A 24505-nucleotide genomic window follows, 5' to 3' on the forward strand; every position below is an offset into this window, starting at 1 on the left:
ATGGTTTCTTGATAACTCACAATTAGAGCAAGTAAATACATATAGATATTTAGGAGTATTATTTGACGAACGAGGATCATATCAACCACACAAGATGGATATTCAACGGAAAGCAAAAATATTGTTAGTGGCATTTAGAATTATACAGAAATCCATAGGAGTGCAGAGTTATGGTCCCTTGTTGAAAGTATTATCAGCAAAACTTTTACCAACTTTGACATATGGCAGCGAAGCATTGTGTGGAAAAGACTCGGTCATAATTAATAACGCAATCACGAAGATCTATAAAGCTTTTTTTTTAAATTCCACATAATGCTTCACCTGCGCAGATACGAATGGAATTTGGGATGACAAATCGGGTCCTTGCGCAAAAAGGCCAATTCATTAAAGTGTGGAAAAGGATAAGAACGGATACTGTTAATCAATTGTCCAAACTATTGTGGCAGGAAATAAATTTAAATCGGAAATCTGAGGCATGGAAATACCTATTTACATCATTAGAGGAATATTCAGCAAACTAGGTCTGGGAAATGCCAATTACTTGAACTCTTTTAAAAAAGTAATTAATAGTTCAACAAAGCATTTATCATTACTTCTGGATAAAGACATCCTCTCAAAAAGAAAACATGCGTGGCCGCTCCTGAATGGCTATACCAAGGTTAAAGTGCAACCGTACCTTGAAACTCCTTGGTCTGAGAAATTTAAACAAATTTTTATAAAAGCCCGATTTGGAGCATTTCCAGGCACATGTCATCTAATGCCAATGGTTGAGTACAATGGGTCCTACAACTTGCAGTTTATGCAAATTTGGAGAAGAAAACATCATGCATCTACTCTGTGTTTGTCCAGAACTGAAAGTTGAAAGACTATCTATTCTCAAGAGACATTTTAATGTTCGTGGAATAAGGAGTTGTAGACAAGCATTAATAAGATGCCTCCATACAGATGATATAATTTTAAACTCGGCCTTTGTAAAAATTTCAATGAGATTCAGAATCAAGTTAGAATACCAAAAATTGAAAGAATGTAATGATGGAAGTACATAATATGTCAATAATGTAACAAACTTTAAGTTGAAATGTTTTATACTTGATTTTATAATTATTTTATTGTTATGAATTTTTGCGTGTATATTGTAAGGTTTTTATTAATCAAACAATAAACTTTGATAATATAATGTTAATGTAGCTTGTTGTAGATGTAATGTTACTTGTTGTATTATATATCTGGAGGCAAAGACAGAAGCACCAAGATACCAGTGGGATGGCACACCATGCAAAAGCACATATTTTTAGCTTAAGTGCTTTTAAGTCATGCCCTTAATTACGTCGGCCACATGCTTTTGAGAGATCCACCAGTTTTTTTATCCCCCTTAAAGCCCTGACTATTGGCATGTATCCTTTTATGTCAGCAGAATTGTGGAGATGTTAACAAATAACACACCTTTTTCTGCATATTTAAGAAGATTGCATTTGTCGTAGAGTAACACCACAACCCTGTATTAAATAATACATTACAATAAGAGCAATACAGCCCAACAACACAACATAACAGAAAAAACACAATGCAACAACAATATAACAAGCATACAATACAACATAAGGCAGTGTATCAATAAAAAGCAAAGAAAAACAACAACACAATGAGAATACAATGACACCACAAATCACAGTTCAACAATGCAATAACACCCCAATACAAAATAACATACCAACATAACGCTGAAACACACTACTGCAAAACAATGCAAAAGCACACATTTGCAATTGCATTTTGTTCTGATGTGTTGTTGGTGGCTTTTCTGTTTTATTGTGTTTTTTTGTGGAACTATGAGGATTTACTTACCTGGGACACTTCTGCTAATTCCTTGCAAAGGCGTCCTACGACTGGGACTTCTCATGGTTGTAGAACCTGGTAAAAGAAAGGAAAAACATGAGCCAAACTGAAACCATAATCAAAACAGCGTCTCTTTAAACAGGCTACATTAATAGGAGATTTAATTCTTACCCAATCTCCTACATGAATATTGGACTTAAATCCACCCTCATCATGTACAACAGGACAGACTTGATTGCTACTCGCAGTCTGAACATGTGTAGTCAAAGATCGCGTACCCCATTTTTTCAACTATAACATTCTATTTCCATGACATGTGACATAGTCAAATCTGAATAGCTAATTAATGTGTACAATAGAAAGACTACTACAACATCTACTTTAGGTATTGCTAATCCATTGTGCTTTGCACGCGTGGGCTCGGATCCAATCCACGTCGCCAATTTTGTAGTAATCACACAAAAACATGTAAGTGTGAGAACAACTTATTTATTGACTGTCCATCTCCACAGCTTCCAGGGACAACTGACAAGTGCCCCTCAGAGTTCAAAGTATAACATTCTATTTCCATGACAGTGACATAGTCAATTCTGAATAGCTAATTAATGTGTACAATAGAAAGACTACTACAGACTGCCCCACCTTGTTTACACCAATCACAATAACCCCATAGGTATAAATGTGCTGAACTCTTTTGTCCGTCCTCTTTCTCTGTGAACCATTAAACACAGTCCATTAACTTGAACCACTGAACTTAAATGCCGTCGATTTACTTCATCGACCTGAACCATTGCTCAAACGAAGATACTCTCTCACTTGAACACGTCAATGCTTCTTCCTGCTTCTTCAAGTCGTCTTGTTCTGATCTCCTGAAAGAAAATATAAGCCGCAATATTCCAATATCTGGAAATACTTCAACAATAAAATCGGGCGGGAAACTCAAAACAATATTCCAAGCGTATATTTAAAAACAATATATCCGTCTTAGCCAAAAACATAACCATTCAACACATGTTTTACAAGTCAAATCTAGGGTGGGATAATCCTCGCCTCCGTGTCCTTAATAGAATTGAAAATTCTTGACGCGTCAGCTAGAATTTTATTTTATTCTATGTCAGTCCACGGAGGCTTCCTATTATGCTAGTTTAAAGTTGAGCAACCACCGTAGATGCAACATCAAAAATTGGCTTCGGATAAAACGTTTTAAAAGTTGAATCATAAGACGCTTGGGAAAGATTGGGAGATCTCCGCTTCAGAGATTTCCTTGTAGGAGATCAAATGAAATCCTGGAATCAAATTAAAAACTCCAATCCAGGACTTCCATCTTCACAACTGTTTTCTTTTTTTCAACTCAGGAACTTTTTAAGTAGTTCACAAGTCTCCCCAGATCCTCAAGAAAATCTGATTAGTTTTAATTATTATGTGAAAGAGAGCTGAGGGATCGGTAATTGGTATAAAGTCTTACTTAGCCATCTCCAGGCTAAAACTGTGCTGCAAGCTTTGTATAAGATTCAAAACTCTACCGGTTGTAGGCTAGATATCCAGAAATGGAGATCATATACCATCTGGGCACATAAAGCCATAGGGGGCACCAATTTAAACATATGGCTTTTCTTTCTAAATAGCAACTCTATTATACTCCATCTTGACTCTCCACAATGTACCCCTCTAATTCGGGAGCATGTTCTAGGTGAAACCATCCTATTGGGGACTGGTCTTATATTTGTTTTGCATGTTCTCCTTTAACAAAATTTTGGAACCAAATACATCAGTGGCTTAGCAACAAGCTTGAAATTAATCTAGTGCCTGAACCAAGTATGGCTCTTCTCAGTATGACTAATGCACTGGGCCTACCTATTCGACAGCAACAGTATGTTTTTATTGCATCACTTGTAGCTAGATCACTGATCTTGCAAAAATGGAGAGAGGCTGAGCCCCCAACATTCTCGCAATGGCTACTTAAGATGTCCTGAATCAAGGTGAAAGAAAAGCTATATTCTCAAAGAGTCGGAGCCTTAAGAAAATTTTAAAACTATGGGATGGGAATTAGGGCTATGGCTGCTCATATCAACGAAAAAGAAGCTGTTATAAAACAAAGTATATAGATTTTGAATTTATGATAATTAATGAGTATTTATCATGAATATTAATAATAATTCTACCCTGATGTATTGTTTATTTATGTCTGCTTTTACTAACTGCAAATAAAAAAATAAACAACTTGAACCATGGAACTCAAACACCGTCGATTGACTCCATCGACCTCAACTATAGCTCCAACGAACATGCTCTCTCACTTGAACTGTCAATGCTTCTATCAGACTCTTCAAGTCGTCTTGTTCTGATCTCCTGAAAGAAGATATAAGCCGTAATATTCCAATATCTGGAAATACTTCAACAATAAAATCGGGCGGGAAACTCAAAACAATATTCCAAGGGTATATTTAAAAACAATATATCAGTCTTAGCCAAAAACATAACTATTCAACACATGTTTTACAAGTCAAATCTAGGGTGGGATAATCCTCGCCTCTGTGTCCTTAATAGAATTGAAAATTCTTGACGCGTCAGCTAGAATTTCTTTTATTCTATGTCAGTCCATGGAGGCTTCGTATTATGCGACAGTAGCGGTCCGTGGAGGGAGTGACGGTAGGGCAGTGAGGCGGGGCGGGGGAGGGGCAGGGTGGTGAAATGTAAACACCGGAATATGGATGAACGGAGGTAAGTACACATTTAAATAAGTAAAACGAATTTCGTTGCGCGCGCTGCATCGCATTTTGCGATGCAGCGCGCGCAAAGGAATTTGTTTTATTTATTTAAATGTGTACTTACCTCCGTTCATCCATATTCCAGTGTTTACATTTCACCACCCTGCCCCTCCCCCACCCCGCCCCACTGTCACTCCCTCCACGGACCGCTACTGTTATGCGAGTTTAAAGTTGAACAACCACCGTAGATGCCACATCAACAATTGGCTTGTGATAAAAAGTTTTAAAAGTTGAATCAAAAGACCAATCTGCCACAGTCATGATGTCCTCCAAGCGAGAACCTGTCAGGAAGGCTTTAGAAGCCATAGCTCCCCTTACAGAATGAGCTCCGAATGCAGAAGTATCAATACCAGCTTGACTTAACAACCAAGTAACCCACCTGGCCAAAGTCGCTGAAGTGACTGGGCGAAAAAGTCTCTGTAATGAGATTAACAATTGTCCTGCTATATCATTTCTAAATTCCCTAGTACAATCTTCATACCACTTTAAACATTGAACAACACATCATTTGCTGTGGTGTGGAAAAGCCGGATATGTCACACATTTGGAATTAGTTTTGGTTCTTTTAGAAATTGTAAAGGAAACTCCTGAAGGAGTAAATACTCTACCTGCCAAATACAGTGCATGTACATCAGAGACACGTCTGCAGGAGATTAGACATAATAACAATGTAAGCTTCGCTGACAGTTGTTTGCGAGATAGACCCTCGTTCGCCAGCCAATTCCTGAGGAAACAAAGTACCACATCCACATCCCACAACGGGGAATATCTAGGTTTAGGTGGATTCACTAATCTGATTCCTCTCGCAATCTTGCATACTAGAGGATGTTCCCCCACTGGTTTACCATCCACATGGGGATGACCAGCTGAAATCGCGGAACGGAAATTATTAACTGTCCGATAGGCCATAACTTGATTTGCCATCTCAGATAAGAAATTAACAATCATATGTATTCTAGATCCCACGGGATCCCTTGTCGTTCAGAACACCAACCAACCCACCTATGCCAAGCTGACTCGTATCGTTTGTGCGTAGAGGGTGCCCAAACTGTGACAGGAAAACATTGCCTCCTGCGAAACTCCTGGCATTTACCCAAGTTTCCACGCCTTGAGGAACAACTGATCTTGTACCACCAGCGGGTGAGGTTGACCCAGCGGTTCTAGAAGTATCTCTGGGAATGAGATCAGACGTATTGGAGGATCACATGCTAAAATCAACGCCACTGGGAACCATGCCTGTGCCTTCCAACACGGGGAGATCAATATCAAATCGGCACTCTGTTTGCGGACCTGTGCCAGTACTCCCTGACTCATGAGGGAAAGGCATAAAGTGTGCCCATCGTCCATGACTGAAGGAATGAGTCCGAATTGATCGCCTGAGGATCCGGTTGCCAACTGTTAAATTGAGGACGTTGATTGGACGTAAAAAGATCTCTCGAGCATGGGCCCCACTTCCTGTTCAATTGCTGGAATACTCTGGGATTCCATCTCCAATCGCTGGAGTCGCACAGGAATCATGAGTTCAAATCTGCTACCACATTGGAGCTGCCCGGAATATACTCCGCAGTCACTGAGATGTGGTGTAGCAGGCAATAGTGCCAACAATCTTTGGCTATTTCCACCAGTAGTTGAGACCTTGTGCCACCCATACGATTGATGTATCTCACTGCTGAGACATTGTCAATTCGCAGAATGTTACAATAACTCACCTTTTGTGGAGAAAGTGTTCTGATCGCAAAATATCCTACTAATATATCTAGGCAATTTACGTGTAATTTCAACTCCTCTGGGGACCATCTGTCCCCGTCATCACTGAACCGCACTGGGCTCCACAACCCCATCGGCTGGCATTGGACTCTATCATCACATCTGGGAGTGACGCGAAAATGGCCTTACCATTCCATGCGTCCAGGTGTTCCAACCACCAGGATATCTCTGACCTGGCCTCTGTGGATAGCAGAATCTGTTCTGCATAGCTCAGACCCTTGCACAAGTGCATGATCTTCAGTCTTTGAAGTGCCTGGTAATGGAGGGGACCCAGGAAAATCGCCTAAATTGAAGAAGCCAATAGACCTACTAAACGTTACAGAATCTTCAAGGATAGAGTCCGAGAGGCAAGTTCTCTCCTCAACTCTTTCTTGATCGAAATTCTCTTTTTCAATTGGAGTAACAGTTGCGCTAATATCTATTTCACTTGAAATCCCAGGAACTCCACCGACTGGGCCAAAGTTAGAATGGAATTGTCTGAGTGGAGTCTTGAAGGAGTTGGGTCGTCCAAGCTAGATAAAGTAGTACTGTATCCACGCTCTGTGCAATGATAAGGATGTCGTCTAGATAAATACTAAGTCTCACTCCTCTCTCCCTCAGATATTGTACCACCGGCTTGAGGAGTTTGGTGAAGCACCAGGGGGTGGACAAGAGTCCGAAGGGCATGGCGGAAAATTCTAACCATCGGGGTCCTCATTGAAATTGTAAGAACCTCTGATGTGGAGGGAAAATGGGTACTGCCAGGTAAGCATCTTTTGGATCGAGACGCACCATCAAATCTTTTACTAAAAGAAGGTCTCTCAGTAGATGTATACCATCCATTTTGAAATGGCGATACACTACCTAAGAGTTGAATTAATTGAGGTTCAAAACCAGTCTGAAACCCTGATCTTTCTTTGGTACCAAGAATATTCTACTGGTGAAACCGTGAGGATGGGATACCGTCTCTACAACAGCCCCTTTTCTCATCAGAGAACTCACTTTTTCGTCTATGAAAGACCTCTCTACTCGGGGAAAAATGTAGGGGTTGTGGTCTGCAATTCTGCTGAGGGTAGAAATAAAACTCTATCTGAAAACCCTGTATCATCTGAAGTACCCAATGGTCCTGTGTCAAACTCTCCCACTAGTGAAGGAAAAAAGCAGTCCGCCTCCCAATACATTCTCAGTTTGAATCAGGTTTACCTGTATAAGAAGATTTGCTGGCATTGTTCTGTCCTCTATAACCACCTCGGTTTTGCTTGCCTCTGCCACCTCGCTTACAAGTGGGGTAGAAATTTGAACGATGGGCTCCGCCACGTCCTCACTGATCAAAACCTCTGGAGGTCTAGTTATAACCTCGGCCGGTAACTCGACCCCTGAAGCATCTGGCCCTGGTAAAAAGGCCAGTGTGGAACACATTTTTAATTTTAGCCTGGGCTTTATCTAGGGCCGAAAAGGTAGCCAAATATTTCCCAAGTTCTTTGACAAATTTGTCGCTTAATAACTATTCATTAGCTAGAGTGCCTGCTGTAGTGGCTATATCCATTAGTTTGCGTGTCGATTCTCATTAAGAAGGATCTTCTGCGCTCGGGCAAAAGGGCGCAATTCGCGTTGCCCAAAAAACATAAGGCTCTTTGTGCCCATTCCAAAATTTCAGTTAGGTCAAGGGGAGTATTAAAGTCTTTAGCTCTGACAGCTGAATCAAGAATTTTTGTGAGGGGTCCAGATACGTCCAAAAGCTTATCTTAGCAGCCTCTCCATGCCCTATCTAAGCCCTTCTTCGGGTCCTTGGCAAACTCCTTCATGAAGGTTGACATATTGGGGGTCTAGTTCTGGGGTGTCTGATACCTTGCCTAAAAGGGAGGGTCTGGGACATTCTGATTTGAGAGTAGTGCGCACATCACGCTCAAAACCCTGTCTGAGGTTCTCCTGGATGCAATACGCCACCTCCACACAAGGCACGCAATCCGTTGACCTCGGGTGAATTATATTTTTGGGATCAAATAACAGGTTCTTATTAGGATTTGTAGAGCACACGTTGTGAGTTTTGCATTTGCGGTTTGTTGCTCTACTAGGCAATTCGGTGTCTTGGTCAGAAACTGAAATGTCTGACACGGCCGGAGAAGACTCCTCCGCCTCCCCTGGGTTTGTGAGAGAGGAATTACCTGAAGGCCCAGAAGGTAGGGAGCCACCGTAGCCATGATCTTTGAGGACAGTGGATGCCATTTGGGATAAAATTTCTACTGAGGAATGAAATGAGGGTTCACCCAATGAGGCACTGAAAGCTCTTTTTCCATAATTTTGTAGGGGTTTTGTGAAGGGTTGCAAAGCCTTGATCAAAGCTCTATTTACTGAACTCTAAACATGGGAATCCAGGGCTTCAACTAACTGCTCCTCCATTTGGTGCTGTAAAGGCACTTCGTCAAACTCAGCATAATCAGTATAGTCAGCTCAGTGTTTAATGTCCTCTGAGTAGTACGCCATTTTGCTAGTGGAGGTGTGGAGGAGGTTCAGGGGGGAGCAACCCAGGGGTGACAAACTTCTTTAGACCTAAAGATTACCTGTTAGCAAACTTGTTATAAAAACCTATTTCTTGGTTATTCTTAAAAACTTGAATGTGGAGGGAGCCACGCCTTGAATACTCCCCTGAGGCCCAGCCTTAGGCGTTTATTCACCCCGTCGGGTATTCACAGGGCCCGAGGATTTGGGTAGTCAAGCAGCGCGTACGCGAGGAGCTGATCGGTTGATAAAACCCGATCCAGCTGCTTGCGCATGCGCGTAGATCGTGGCAATGGAAAGGGGACTGCCTCCTCGAGTGCGCAAAGCGCGTCTGTCCCGCTCCACTAATAGCCACCGATACCAATACCAAACGAAAATACCGCTGCGCGCTGTGTCAAATACATCATAGTAAGCATGCAATAATTATGCCATAAATCACCAACAGTTACAATTAACACAAATGAAAGGTAATGTTGCATGTACTTAACTCGCTGCTGCAGCAGCAAAGAAAGAGGACGGACCAAAGAGTTCAGGACATTTATACCTATGGGGGTATTGTGATTGGTTTATGCAAGGAGGAGCAGTCCTTCCAGGTTATGCTGTTTAAAGTTTATTGGCTCCTGTATTTGCTTCAGTAAAGAAACAGAAGCATAATACGAAGCCTCAGTGGACTGCAGAGTGAGAAGAGAATCCAGCTCGAGGAAAGGAAGGAACGTCCCAAAAGCCGCCGAGTCAGAGAGCTGTGACGGACACGGTCGGGAAGACGAAGACGCCAAGCCAGAGAGCTGTGAAGGACGCAGTCGGGAGGACGAAGACGCTGAGAAAAGGGGCACAAGAGGTGAATAGTGAAGGGCACGCCTCATCTATTGCACACGGATCTTAAAAGAACCACTGGCTATTGCATGCAAAATACTTGCACTACAAGTACCAGAAAGCCTTTCAACCTTATTAACTTTGAAATAGGACAACCAAGAAGGGATTTCTTTCTCAATGTATTCCCTCGCTAAGAACTTCAAGATAAACCTTAATCCTTTGTTATTATTTTCACATTAGATTTCTTTTTTTCCTTTCTCCTTTTGTGCAATTATTTTTCCTTTTCTTTTCTTATGCAAAAACCTTATGCAAGTACTAAGGCATTAACCTTAACCTGGGAAAGATCTTATGTATAGATATTTTCCTTTTTTAAGGAATATTTTTTCACCTATCATTCTCACTAAAGGTGTGGGAAACTAGAAGAAAATCCATTACAATTCAGGCCTATACTTACCGCTCAAAGTTTTTTTGTTTCTCTTGCTCTCAGACTCCGCGGAGAACCACCTCATCAAATGACCTGGTTACTTCGAGAGGAAGTTTAGGCTTATAACTATTTCTGTATCCTAAACCTCAATAAAAGCTATAATTGAGAAATCAACTAAGCCTCCTCGCTTTTACCTCCGACCCAGCCTTCTAAAAACCCCCACAAGGACATTTCTACCACTCTTGTAAAAGTATGATATTATGGTATGGTGTATTGGTGTATTTTTTGTTTTGCTTGTATTTTTGTGTAGTTATTCTGTTATTTATGTGTGATGCTCTGATATTTTGTGTTGTGCCATTGTATTGTTGTTGGGCTGCACTGTAGTGGTGTGTTGTGTTTTAGGTTATTTTGTTGTGTTTTTGTGGCGGTGTGTTGTTTAGTAATTGTGTTGCATTTTGTTGTGGAGGTAATGTGTTGTGTTGTTTCTTTGTGCTCTGTTTCTGTTCTGCATCATTGAATTGTGCTGTTGTGATGTGAGTATTGTACTGTGTTGTGTGTTGAGCATTTGGCTGTGTTGTGCCCTGTTAGGATTTGTCTGTGGTTATTTTACTTTGTTTTATTCTTTTGGGCTACATGAGTTGTGCTCTGTAATTATTTTTGAGATTTCAACAAATGATGATACATTTCCAAAAAAAGGCAGCATTTATTTTTTAAGTTCCAGTGACACACAACCATTAACCACTAAGATGCTAACATATTGCTGCTCAAACTCTTCCACTATGTAACAAAACAGTGGCAGAGACCATGCACCAGATGACAAAACTATTTTGACTGGTGGAATTTCAGGTCCTTGGTGTTACGGCAGTGCTTGATCCAAGCAGGATTCTGGAGGTGGTAATATGTGACAAGAACATTTGTACACATTTGATGTGTGGAATTTTGTTGAGGTGTTGAGCAGTACTGTTGATTTGTTTGTGCAGTTGTGTTTTTGTACTGTTATCGTATTGTGTTGTACTGTGGTGACTGTTGCATTCTGTTGACAGTTTTATTGTGATGGGTCCCGTTATGTTTTAATTGTTTTGTTATGTTACTTTGTGTATGCTGTTCCAATATGTTCAGTTATTTACTTCAGACTTGTGAACAAAGGCTGTTATATTTCCAGCCAAAAGCAGCTGCATACAAGTTTATTTCATAAGCAACCTTTGCTCACTGTTCAAGTTGGTAAAATAGCGCTTTTCCATGTTTTAAACAACCCAAGACACCAGTCAGCCATAAACTGAAAAAGATGTTAATATTGATGCTGATGTACACAATGATAAATGTGCATACAAAAATGAGTTTGAATCACTGTAGTTGAAATCCACTGATATAACCTCTCCATCAACTCAGAGTCAGAAATACGTGGTCGGGCAGGCCTGCCGACCTAGGCCTAAGGCTACTGTGTGACAGATCACAGGTGGAGTGGCACATAACCAGCAGGACAAACGCGCGAACAGGAAATAGTCCCACAGATAGGCAGAGATACCACAATGGTCCAAGGAGATTGGTCCCAGTAACACACATATGGTCGGAGGGGCACGCGTTCTGAAGAACCAAGACCTTAGGGGCCTGGCGGCGCAGGGTACGCCTTAATCTCCTGAGATCACCTGCTTTGTTGAACAGAGACACGGGACACTCCGTTAGGCGTAGAAGATAAGATTTATTAGCTGCAGCTAAGTACAGTTGTCCCAGAAGTACACTCGGTATGTTCTTAGGAGACTGCCACTTTACTTCGTGGCTCACAATCTTTTATATTCACAAAGAACACTCCCAACGCATACAGGGTCAACCAATGAAAAGAATGTGAAAACAAGATATTGAGCAACTCAAATAAGCCCCTCTCCCAACAGTGTTTGTCACCCTTCCCCACAAGTTAATCAGTGGTAGTGTTTATAAGTCAACTTGCAGGTGGCAGGACACATTTGTATGGCCTAGAGGACAGTTGTGAAATGAGAGAATACGAGTAAAGAATAGCGAAGGCCAGGGGATAAGATAAAGTCAGGAAAGAATGGTACGAACCAACGGATAGTTGAAACAGGGATCAGTCAGACCAGACGAGTATTAGTGGAGTCGGCCGGACCCTGACACCAGCTATAAACAGAGGCAGGAGGTTATTTGACACGTTGCAGTAGGATGAGGAAAAACAACTCTTCGTTCACCGTGCCGCCTGAGTGAGGGCAACACAAAATGACAGAAAGACACAAAATGGTGGCTAAATACGAACAAGATCGGAACCTGAATTACCTCAGACCCTCCTTTTGCCATTACTCAGGCAAGACACATAGACTCATTTTAATCTGAGTCAACGTCAATGGCCATGAGGTCATCAAGCTGTTGCTGCAACATCCTTTTAATGCTCTCCGTCTTCCGTGGCACAGGGCTTGGGACACACATAGTGGCACAAATACCACAGATGGCGGGGCCACACTGCATACAGAGACTACAGGAAAAAATGATGGTCAAAACTACTCCAAGGAATGTTAATACCTTCCATCCCCATTTGGACAGTAATCCCCAAAACCATTCCAACAAAGACCAATCTCCTTCGTCCTGATGAATCGACTCGGAGATCACATGTAATTTGGAGATGGCTTGGTATACTGTAGGGGCGTCGTCAGGTATATAAATGCAACAGCTAGATCCGATCAATTTACAAACTCCACCACGATCTGCAAGAATAACATCCAACGCAATCCGGTTCTGCAATGTCATGAGACGATCCGCCTGAAGTTCAGCTGTGAGATTGCTCAAGGCTCCCACAGTGACATCTATGGTAGTCTCAACAACACGAACCAATTGTCTCATGTTTCTACTGTTGGCCATCGGGCTCCAAAAAGGAAGAAATCCTTTAAGGAAATCACCTCCCTCTTGTCCTGCCGTGTCTTTAGAATCAATAACCCCTCTGCCATATCTGTTTCTGTGATGTCCCGAAGGAGCAGTATATGTAGGGGGGAGAAGAAAGGCTACATAGCATGTTCCTGAAAAATCCGTCGGTAGCCACGTGTAGGCTCTATCGTGGCAGACAAAATACGTGCCCTGGGATGGAACTAACGGTGGTGAATTCTGAGATGTGTGAATGTACGTATGGGAACAAACACTCTTTCCTTGTCCAGTGTCAGTAGTCTGGCCATTTATTTGTAGACAAAAGTTACCTCGATGAGGCACAGTCCAAATTGGTGGAGATTTTCCCTGTCTAGTCCTATCTGTAAGGCTAGTGGCGTAACGAGTCACGTTCCAAGCATCGTATGCCCGTTTCTCATCAACGGGAATCTTACCATTCTCCACGATTCTAGCCATAGCCACTATTCCTTTTATCAGAGAACTATGACTAAAATCTTGTCCACTACCATATGAACCAGCTGGACGTCTAAACCGGTTCTGATATGCATTTGAAAACATTACAAAATAGGCCCAAGCGGAACCTTCATAGGAAAATGGAAGGGCTAAATATGGCATCCCTTTTTCTGTGGTATGAGGCCTAAGTCCACACACCCAACAGTCGGTTGTGTTGACTACCAATTGGTGTTGGTGCAATAACTGGACAAATGAATTGTTTAAATATTCTGTTCTCCTGATTAGTTCATGTTGGGGAAGCGTATATAATTGATGTGGGGAGATAGTAGAATGAAAAGGCAAGGTAATAGAAGTAGGAACAGATTTGTGCTGCATAACATGAATAATCCAACCAATACAAGCCAATAAGATACTAAAAAACATAAGAACACACAATGTTATGCCACATTGACTGTACACTGATTTACAATATTTCTTTTTCATCTCTTCCTTCTTGTTATTCTTCTGCAATTTGACATCCATCCCCTAAAATTGTTGCTCACGGCAATCTTCCTTACTCACTTGGCTGTGATTATTAGCCGTCCTATGACACTGCAAGTCCTGGGGGCCTAGCCACTATACAGGTCACAAACCAAGACTCCTACCGTGACCCTGCAACCTGGACAGATGATACATGTCATGAAAGAGATGAAAATTTCAGGTGTCCTTGACCAGTCTAGGCCTTAAATTATATTGAGTTCTGTTCAGTACAGTTTGGTCCTGAAATAGTGTCTGTGGATCCATAGTGTTCAATCGAAGATGTGGCGGCACTGCTTCTTGTAAAACATCGTCATCTTCTTTTTCAGACCGAGCTCCATCTAGGTGTGCACTACTGAAAGGTACAAACCGAGGGACCCTTTCGCCTTCAAAATCACCTACACCCTTACGGACCCACTGGTCAAAAGGCAAGGGCAAGGGCACCATTTTGCAGTGCACGCCATGGATCCAGTTCTTTTTCCCTTCGACCTTCACTGCTGTACGCGTGACCAGAAGGACCTGTCGAGGCGCCCTCCAACGAGGCTCCAAATTCCTTGTCCTCTGAAAAAGTTTCACACAGACCCAGTCTCCCGGTTAGATACAATGACCTGGGTCTGTGGAGGCCTCTGGTAAAGCGTCTCGAACCTGTTGGTGGAGAACACGTAATTTAGTGGTGAGGTCATGCAAATAATCAATCAGCATTGGATACTGTAAGTCCGAATACTTTTTAAGGCGAGGGACTCCCCAAACATTAGCCGGGCGCCCAAAAACAACCTCGTATGGGCTAAGTCCCAAACGAGAATGTACAGCTGTCCTAGTGGATAGGGAAGCCAAAGGTAAAGCATCGGGCCAGGCAAGTCCCGTGCTAGCCTGTACCTTTGCAAGCTTAAGTTTGAGAGTGCCGTTATAGCACTCTACCAAACCTGCTGATTGGGGATGGTTCGCCGCATGGAATTTCTGGACGATCCCAAGGCCAGCACACACCTTTTTCATAATTTGGCCCACAAATTCACTTCCATTGTCACTCCAGACAATGCGCGGCAAACCAAACCTAGGGAAGAACTCTTTCAGAAGAACTTTGGCAGTGGACAAAGCAGTGTTGTCTTTCAGGGGTAGGCCTCTATCCATCTGGAGAAGGCACACACAACCACCAAAACATATTTGAGATTGTTGCATCGTTCCATGTGAATATAATCAATTTGCAACACCTCAAAAGGATATGTTGGGGGAGCAAAATGACCTGCTGGAGTTGGGGTTCCCTTTTCTGGATTATGCATCAAGCAAACGATACAATGCTTCACTAGATTATCTGCACATTTTGGAATCCCTTCGTTCAGCCACACTGGAGCCAGAAGCTTACATATTCCTTTCTCACTGATGTGGGCTGGACCATGTGCCATAGCAACTACAGGCAGTACGTAGGCATCTGGTAACAGCCAACGCTGATGTTCTGACAATTCTATCCAACATCCCATCGCGTCTAACATTCCTGTACTCTGTTTCCACTTACTCAACTCTTTCTCTGTAGCCTCTCCTTGAATCGATCTCACACTTTCTATAGTATCCTCACACATTCCTTTTTCCTTGACCCAATTTGCAGGGCCCGCAACATACGTGCGACTCATAGCATCCCTGGCTGTTTCTTTCGCTACCTCATCCGGAAAAGCATTCCCACGACCAACATCATCAGTAATCCTCTTATGCGCACTACACTTTATGATTGCTATCTGGGTAGGCAAAGCAAGTGACTCAAGAAGATCAGTTACCAACTGACCATGCTGTATTTTGGTACCGTGGGAGGTAAAGAATCCTCTTTCCTTCCACAAACGTCCAAAGCTATGTGCCACACCAAACGCATACTGGCTGTCAGTATATACATTCACTCTCTTCCCCTTAGATAACACACATGCTCTGGTCAAAGCTATCAGTTCAGCCGCCTGAGCTGAATTATGTCTGAAGCGTGTTGTCTCCACATTTGTATGCAAGGTGGTAACAGCGTAAGCTGAAGTTGTTTCACCATTAGGGAGTTTAAAACAAGAGCCATCCACCCATAGGATCCCATCCGGGTTCATTAGTGGTGTATCTTTCAAATCAATCCTACCTTTTGTCTCCTCCTCAGTACGGAGAAAACAATCATGTTGTTCCTGAATATGTTTCTCTTCTGGAAGAGGTAACAATGTGGCTGGATTTAAAGTGTTACATCGTTTGATGTGCACGTGACTAGCCAAGAGCGTCAGTTCATACCCAGACAAGCGGGCGCTTGTAAGATGCTGCGTTTTTGTCCTATTTAGCAAGATATCCACTGCATGTGGTACCATGACACCATGACAATAAGAGAGTTATCAAGCACCACTCCAGCAGATTGACGAATAGAAATTGCTGCTGCTGCTGTAGCTTTAAGACAACTAGGCAATGCCTTGGCTACTGGATCTAATGTAGCCGAAAAGTAGGCACATGGCCGCTGCTTGTCTCCAAATCGTTGTGTTAAGACTGACAACGCACAACCCTCTCTTTCATGGACATAGAGCGTGAAGGGCTTACTGTAATCTGGGGTACCCAACACAGGAGCAGAGCACAGAGCAGCATGTAAATCAGAAAAACTCTTCTGACATTCATCAGTCCAAGGAAGGGGTTGGGGTGTGTCTTTCAAAGTGAGTGCCAACAAAGGTTTAGCCAACAAAGAAAAATTTGGAATCCATTGTCTACAATAAGAGGTAATGCCCAGAAAGGCACGCACTTCTCTTTGTGTGGATGGCACAGACATTTGTGCAATTGCTTGAATACGTTCTGGGGTCAGTCGCCTTCCCTCCTTCGACAAGAGATGACCTAGATAGGTAACCTCTTGGCGGGCATATTGTAATTTAGAAGGTGAAACCTTATGGTGAAGGTCAGACAAGTGACGCAGTAGTGCAATAGTCATGTTTTTGCAAATATCCTCAGAATCAGCAGCAATTAATAAATCATCCACATACTGAATGAGGGTAGCACCTGGCGGCAAAGGAAAAGCATCAAGCTGGCATTTCAGAGCTTGGCTATAGATGGAGGGACTTTCACAATAGCCTTGGGGTGCGCGCTTGAACCGGAAACTTCGGCCTCCTAAAGAGAAGCCAAAAATATCCCTACTCTCTTCAGCAATGGGGATGCTGAAGAAAGCATTTTTCAGATCGATAACAGAAAACCAAGCTGCCGAGGCAGGTATCATAGTTAACAGGGCAGTGATATCTGGAACAACAGGAAACTGTGGTACAACAATTTTATTAACCTCCCGGAGATCAATAACAAAGCGATAAACAGGAGGCTGAGAAGGATCAGTGCGTTTAAGAACCGGAAGAACAGGACTATTGCATACATTTCCCCTTGTCTCCTCGATCACACCCTTCTGAACCAAATCATAAATAATAGCAAAAAGTGCTCTTTCACCATCATTGGGAATTTTGTATTGAGGGATGCGGGGCAATTTAGCATTGGGCTTGAGGGTAACAACATAGGGTGGGATCTCAAGACAACCAACATCATTTGGACTCGTAGCCCAAAGTGTTGCAGGGAGAGAGAGCAATTTGGGTGGAAATTGATCTTTAGACAAATACATTGGGGAAGTCAGTTTCTGCCCCAAAACGAGATGTACACCAGAAGGAGAACAATATATCGTTGCATGCAGTCTTTTCAATAAATCCAAACCCAACAGATTTTCGCCGCAACCAGTCGTTAGAAGAAACGGAGCTTCCAAATCATAAGAACCAATTGAAATAGGCAGAGGACAAGAGACCGGGCTATGAACTGGGAGCCAGAAAATCCTACAGATATGTTTGTTAAGCCAGACAAAGGTGCCCCAGGGAGTTTAGAGTGAATAATAGAACTTCTCATTGCACCAGTATCTAAAAGAAATGGCTCTGAAACACCCACTGTAGTGACATTAACATAAAGCCCATTCTGATCTACTGGAATCGATACAACTCCCTTACTTTGTCTATGGCTGTCCTAGTTAGCGTGAAGACCGTCATTCTCACCTTCAACATAGTAATCCTCATTGTAATACTGTGTAGACTGAGTATTTTGTTGATCAAAGTAGTTCATAGAATGTAGAGGTGGAGGGGAACGCTGTGTCTGGGGCGACATACCTTGACCTCTACCACTGGGCGCTAACTGGGAACCACCACGACCTCGTGGAGTAGATAGTCCTCCATTACGCTGTAATAAAACCGGGCAGCTATTCTTAAAATGACCTTCCTCCCTACAATAGGTGCATTGGTTGGGACCTAACAAAGGCCGCGGAATATAGGGCTCAGGTTTTTGAAACACCCTCTGAAACTGGGGAGGCTGTTGAAACTGGCGCTGAGCAGAGCGAGGAGGATAAGCTTGTTGCAGAAGAACCTTCGTTTTTAATTCTTTAGTCTTTTTCTCTTGCTTGTCTTTTTCCTCTTTGTCCCTGTTTTCGTAATATTGAGCAGTAGCCAATATCTGAGCAGAAGAAGAAACAGCCCATGAACTTTCAGAGTCTTTTAATTTATGTGACAACTCGGGGAGCAAATTAAATACGAACTTATCTACAAATAATCGCTGTCCACCCTCCGTAGTCATATCCTGACCACTGTGATCAATAAACGTCTCCTCGAAACGAGTGAAGAAATCGGAGACACTCTCATCTTTCTTCTGTTTGCACGCGGCTAATTTATCCCAATTAACTCGTAAGGCGGGCATCATTGTTTTCATTAAAGTAATAATTCTACCAGGGAGTTCTGTGATCAAACCCTCAGGCTTAGCACCACCCACTTGTGCTCTATCCGAGGCAGTTATAGCATCCCATGTACCACCCAATTCTTGAACGTGATCCTCTTTACGAATCCGAGCCCATAACGCTTGTGGGACTACATTTCCCATCAGCATGTCAATATCCGCTAAGTTTATAATACAGGCATCAACAGTCTGAGACAATTCTTTATAATAACCAGCAGGGTTTTTACGGGGATCCGGTAAAGATTATTTGAGGGCCAAAACATCAGATCTCTTCCAGGGCACATGTACCCATATACGCTGGAAGTGAGCGGGAATAGCTGGATTATTACATGCTTGCGCAACCTCTTCCCTCCATATCAGAGGAACCTCTCTCATTGGGTACTGTTTCAATGTCTGCCGAACAGCAGGATCACAATCAAGAAAAGTTTGTGAAGAAAATAACGACCTAAAAGTAACAAGTGTCCTTACGGCGTCCTCAACCTTAGAACCCACAATGAGTCCTTTATCGAAATTAGCCTGAACATCCAACAAACCCTGGGGAAGTAAACGCAAATCCATATCCTCCCATTCTTTAGCAAGAGTGTCACACATAACATTAAATACATATCTCTGCGTGGGCGCTTCCCACTGATGAAAGGTGGCCATGATATCTTTCACACTATACTGGGGACCCTTCTCGATCCATTTGCGAGCGAGAGAGTCCAATACCACCCGTTCGTCGGAACCTGGAAGTTGACTACGAGACTGTCTTCAAGAAAAAGCCGGAGACATGTTTAGAGTCTCAAAGAAAGGGGACAAGAAACCAGATATTTGTTTGCGCACAGTAGGAGAATTAGACATAAGGACAGGGGACAAGGTATTAGGCGATACAGCAGAGGAACTGGCAGTTATAAGGGGAGCCGAAGGCAAAGAAGATTGAGGTTCAGGAGATGGAGACAAAGGAATCGGTGGCACGAGAGGTGGGGGTGGCAATACCGGAAGGGGCAAATGTGGAAGAACCGGAACAGGTGGGGGGACAACAGGTAGCTGAACAGGTTGTAACAACGGGGGTGCATTAGCACCTTGTACATAGGGTGGAGGCAATCTCAATAGGTGAGACATCAAAGGGTCTTCCTCCAGATCCTTACTTTTATCAGACGGGGAATTAGGCAACACCGGATAGCATCTATCTATTGCCATACGATGCTGTCTTTCTGAAATTTACGTTGCATTATCAATCTCATTATCTTTAAACTGCTGGGCAGCCTATATAATCGTCATATTTTGTGCTTTCCTATCTCGTTTTGCCTGCTTAATTTCTTTCTGTTTGGCTTCCTTACGCCAGAGGTGAAAAGAGTCAAACATTGCCGGCCGGGCTTGTTTTTTTAACAATATCGCGTCCAAATTGTCTAATATGTCAGGCTCAAAACTACCATTTAGTGGCCACTGTAGAACGCCATCGTTCTTCGTGTATCGGATCCATGCCTTATTAAAGGCAATGGGGCCAACACCATGTTTTGCATAAAGCTCATAGGTGGGAGTTCCAACCGGAGGAATCGGACAAGCGTCCTCCAGCCGGGAATCCCTATTACAACCAAAGCAACAGAACTTCCTAAACTTATTCAGACCAGGCATCGTTATTTCACTGGACTGTTTACAAACATCAAGGGGTTCAATCAAATACTATAGCACAAACGTACTCACCCCTCGGCTTCGGCTTTTGCAATAGCCGAATCAAAGACCCAAATCAAAACAAAATAGCGGGAGCTACCCACCAATATTTAACTAAGTGTCTTCTTACGCCAACAGAGGCCCGTCTAATGTCTCGCGATACCAAACATCATCAAAGGGACCAAAGCAGGGCGGCAGTCAGGCCAGCAGTAATCAGCAGCCGTCAGAAAGGAGAAACCGGGCTGCAAAAGACCTTCGAACCACTTCGACATACAGGGGTCGCTTGACGTGGTTCGCGATTCCTCCAGAATTTTCCTGCGGGGCTCCTCATGATCCTCGGGCAAGAACTGCTACCTCTGAAGCCGGCCCACGTTCGGGCGCCAATTGAAGAACCAAGACCTTAGGGGCCTGGCGGCGCAGGGTACGCCTTAATCTCCTGAGTTCACCTGCTTTGTCGAACAGAGACACGGGACACTCCGTTAGGTGTAGAAGATAAGATTTATTAGCTGCAGCAAAGTACAGTTGTCCCAGAAGTACACTCAGTATGTTCCTAGGAGACTGCCACTTTACTTCGTGGCGCACAATCTTTTATATTCACAAAGAACACTCCCAACGCATACAGGGTCAACCAATGAGAAGAATGTGAAAACAAGATATTGAGTAACTCAAATAAGCCCCTCTCCCAACAGTGTTTGTCAACCTTCCCCACAAGTTAATCAGTGGTAGTGTTTATAAGTCGACTTGCAGGTGGCAGGACACATTTGTATGGCCTAGAGGACAGTTGTGAAATGAGAGAATAAGAGTGAAGAATAGCGAAGGCCAGGGGATAAGATAAAGTCAGGAAAGAATGGTGCGAACCAACGGATAGTTGAAACAGGGATCAGTCAGACCAGACGAGGATTAGTGGAGTCGGCCGGACCGACACCAGCTATAAACAGAGGCAGGAGGTTATTTGACACGTTGCAGTAGGATGAGGAAAAACAACTCTTCGTTCACTGTGCCGCCTGAGTGAGGGCAACACAAAATGACAGAAAGACACAAAATGGTGGCTAAATACGAACGAGATCGGAACCTGAATTACCTCAGTTCCCAAAATTCATTAAAGTTAGATGCCACATGAAGATAGGAACAATCTGCCAATCAGGACAGAGCACACACAGTGCCCTGCTGTGGCCCCCACGGGTGATCTTCTGACGCCACTGTGGTACCCTGCCGTGCCCCCTGTGCCCTCCTGCGGCGTCATGGTGGTGGCTAGTTGCACCTGAGCAAGAATTTGGACTCTGCGCTTGAGCCGGTGAGTGCCTGCCAGAGTGAGCAGCACGGAGGGTGTTGAAGTGGGAGCTTTCAGATCTGAGGTCTGAGACTCTGGGTGGTTTAAACCTGCCGTCCGGTTGAGTCCTTGTGGAGGAGGCTCAGCAGGATGCGGCTTGCGACCGAGTGGGCTCTTTTGCACGCCTGCACCTGAACCTGATGCTCCTTGTTGGGCCCCATAGTTTCATAGCCTCTTCCAACCAGCTTGCCAGCCTTTTGCCTCTCTCCAGATTCAGACCCCACTAGCCTGCTAGCTATCCAGTGTGCTGGTGCTCCCCCCGGAGCCTCAGGATACACTCTGGTGGGGGGAGTGGCGGCTCTCTTCATTCTCTCCATGGTCTTAGGACATCCTGGGACACCCTAACAATCATTGTGGGGCTCTGCAGCCTCTCTCAACCAGCTTGCTAGACTTTCCCCTGCCTCCGATCTGACTCACCAGCAGCGATCCTGTCCCAGTCTGAGAGCTCCTCTCATCTTCTCTCCTCTTGGGGACAACGCAAACCAACTTAGCCTAAGCAGAGCTAGCCTCTTTAAAACTACTATGCAATAAGAGTACAATAGGAGCATAAAATAGGCGGATCCAGCGACCTAGTGATCCAGTGACCCAACAAACCAGCATTAGCTGCATAGACCTAAGAACGAGAAGATTCCAAGCAAGAAAGCTTAGGAGGTGGCCCGGCCCAGTTGATTGCATCAATATGAGTTCAGGGAGAGAGAGAGGCAAATGGGATCATCAACAGCAAATAAAAGGAAAAGAAAATACAAAGGGACAAATGAAGCAACAAAAAAAGAACACTAACAGAATAAAGTGTTTTAGCCTCACCCCTTCACTTGGCTTTGGTAGATACTGCCACAACTGTAGCAACAATGAGATATCATCAAAGATCTACACAAAATGTTCTTTTGTTAAGGATGCAGGGGCAGTGCTATGCTCAAGTAATGAGGGGCTCAAGGGTCTCCCGTCCACGTTGCACCCAGTGGTTATAGAACAGATCAGCACCTTCGGCGCTAAGCAAGCAAAGATGACTGATGGAAACGTGAACAAGGTAATAGATGCTCCAGTTAAGGGAGGCCACCAAGGAGCCTGACATGAATAGTTTGATTAGAAGGGCTCAGGCTAAAACACAACTAACTCAGTCATGTTGCACTTGCGTCGCAAAAGTCGAGAAACTATCTACACTACCAAATGCGATGGGGATCTCTTGTCTGATGTAAAAGAGGCAACTCAAACCACAAGGATAGTGTCCCAGGCAGCCTTCCCTGGATGGGTAATACAACAACTGAACAAACAACCAAAGCAGTTCAGGGGGCAAATCCAGCAAGGAAAACGCTCAAATCAAAAACTATCACTCTCACAATAATGTGGACATCAAAGATCAGGGGATGGGTGGGCAGCCATCCATACCCTTGGAGGAGTCAGTTATCAGAAAGGATTCCCCTCAGCTAGGACAGTCAGAGAAAGATGAGGCCAGAAAACTAGCACCATCTGCCTTAAAGCAATGCAGGAAACAGAGGAGGAAGGGCAGGAAATGGAAGACAGACATAACAAAGTTGAAGTGGGAGATTTCAGATCTGAGGTCTGAGACTCTGGGTGGTTAAAACCTGCCGTCCGGTTGAGTCCTTGTGCTCGTGGAGGAGTCCCAGCTCGGCAAGGTGCAGCTTGTGATCGAGTGGGCTCTCTTGCACGCCTGCACCTGAACCTGATGCTCCTTGTTGGGCCCCACAGCTCCATAGCCTCTCCCAAGCAGCTTGCCAGCCTTTCGCCTCTCTCCAGATTCACTACCCACTAGCCTGCTGGTGATCCAGCGTACTCGTGCTCCCCCCGGAGCCTCGGGATACACTCTGGCGGGGGTGTGGTGACTCTTTATAAGTCTCTCCATGGTCTTGGGACATCCTGGGACACCCTAACAATCATCATGTGGCTCTGCAGCCTCTCTCAACCAGCTTGCTAGCCTTTCACCCACCTGCGATCTGCCTCACCAGCAGCGAACCTGTCCTAGCCTGAGAGCTCCTCTCATCTTCTCTCCTCTTGGGCACAACGCAAATCAACTTAGCTTAAGCAGAGGTAGCCTCTTTAAATTTACCATGCAATAAGAGTACAACAGAAACATAAAATAGGCAGATCCAGTGACCCAACGAACCAGAATTATCTGTATAGACTTAAGAACAAGGAGAGTCCAAGCAGGAAAGCTTAGGAGGTGACCAGGCCCTGTTGATTGCATCAATATGAGATCAGGGAGAGAGAGGCAAATGGGATCATCAACAGCATATAAAAGGAAAAAATACTACAAAGGGACAAACAAAGCAACCAAAAAAAGGATACTAACAGAAGAAAGTGTTTTAGCCTCACCCCTTCACTTGGCTTTGGTAGATACTGCCACAACTGCAGCAACAACGAAGTATCAGTCAAAGATCTACACAAAATGTTATTTTGTATAGGATGTAGGGGCGGTGCTATGCTCAAGTAATGAGGGGCGCAATGGACTCCCGTACCCTCTGCACCCAGTGGTTATAGAACAGATCAGCACCTTAGGCGCTAAGAAAACAAAGATGACTGATGGAAACGTGAACAAGGTAATATACGCTCCAGGTAACGGAGGCCACCAAGGAGCCGCGGTGCTCAAAGGGCAAAGAACTAACATGGTTTTGGAAGACTCAAGTGTGCTCCCTTTCAATGCGGAGTGGAGACTGCCACAGAAATGCTCACTATGCAGAGAAATTATTACAATTACATCACATTATCAGAAAGGAAAGGGGTCATAAGGACCCGATCGAACCAACAATTCTCATTCTCATGTGTACCTTTGATATCCCCAGTTCAAACAAACTGATATATACACAGTAATGAACAAACCTACCTGGAGGCCTACCCTAA

General features: G+C 43.8%; 1 protein-coding gene across 3 annotated transcripts in view; it reads right to left on the reverse strand.

Moving 5' to 3' along the window:
* Positions 1 to 24505, reverse strand: part of LOC146798226 (uncharacterized) — a 1134427-nt gene that overhangs the window by 341443 nt on the left and 768479 nt on the right. For all 3 annotated transcript variants that reach the window (XR_014968642.1, XM_085625505.1, XM_085625504.1), the window contains exon 3: positions 1846 to 1911. Coding sequence is in view for 2 of the 3 variants with exons in the window: in XM_085625505.1 (XP_085481631.1) it covers positions 1846 to 1911 (66 nt within the window). In the remaining variant the exon portion in view is untranslated. The remainder of the gene's footprint in view (positions 1 to 1845; positions 1912 to 24505) is intronic.

Source organism: Triturus cristatus, chromosome 9, assembly GCF_964204655.1.
Source record: "Triturus cristatus chromosome 9, aTriCri1.1, whole genome shotgun sequence".
Lineage (NCBI taxonomy): Eukaryota > Metazoa > Chordata > Amphibia > Caudata > Salamandridae > Triturus > Triturus cristatus.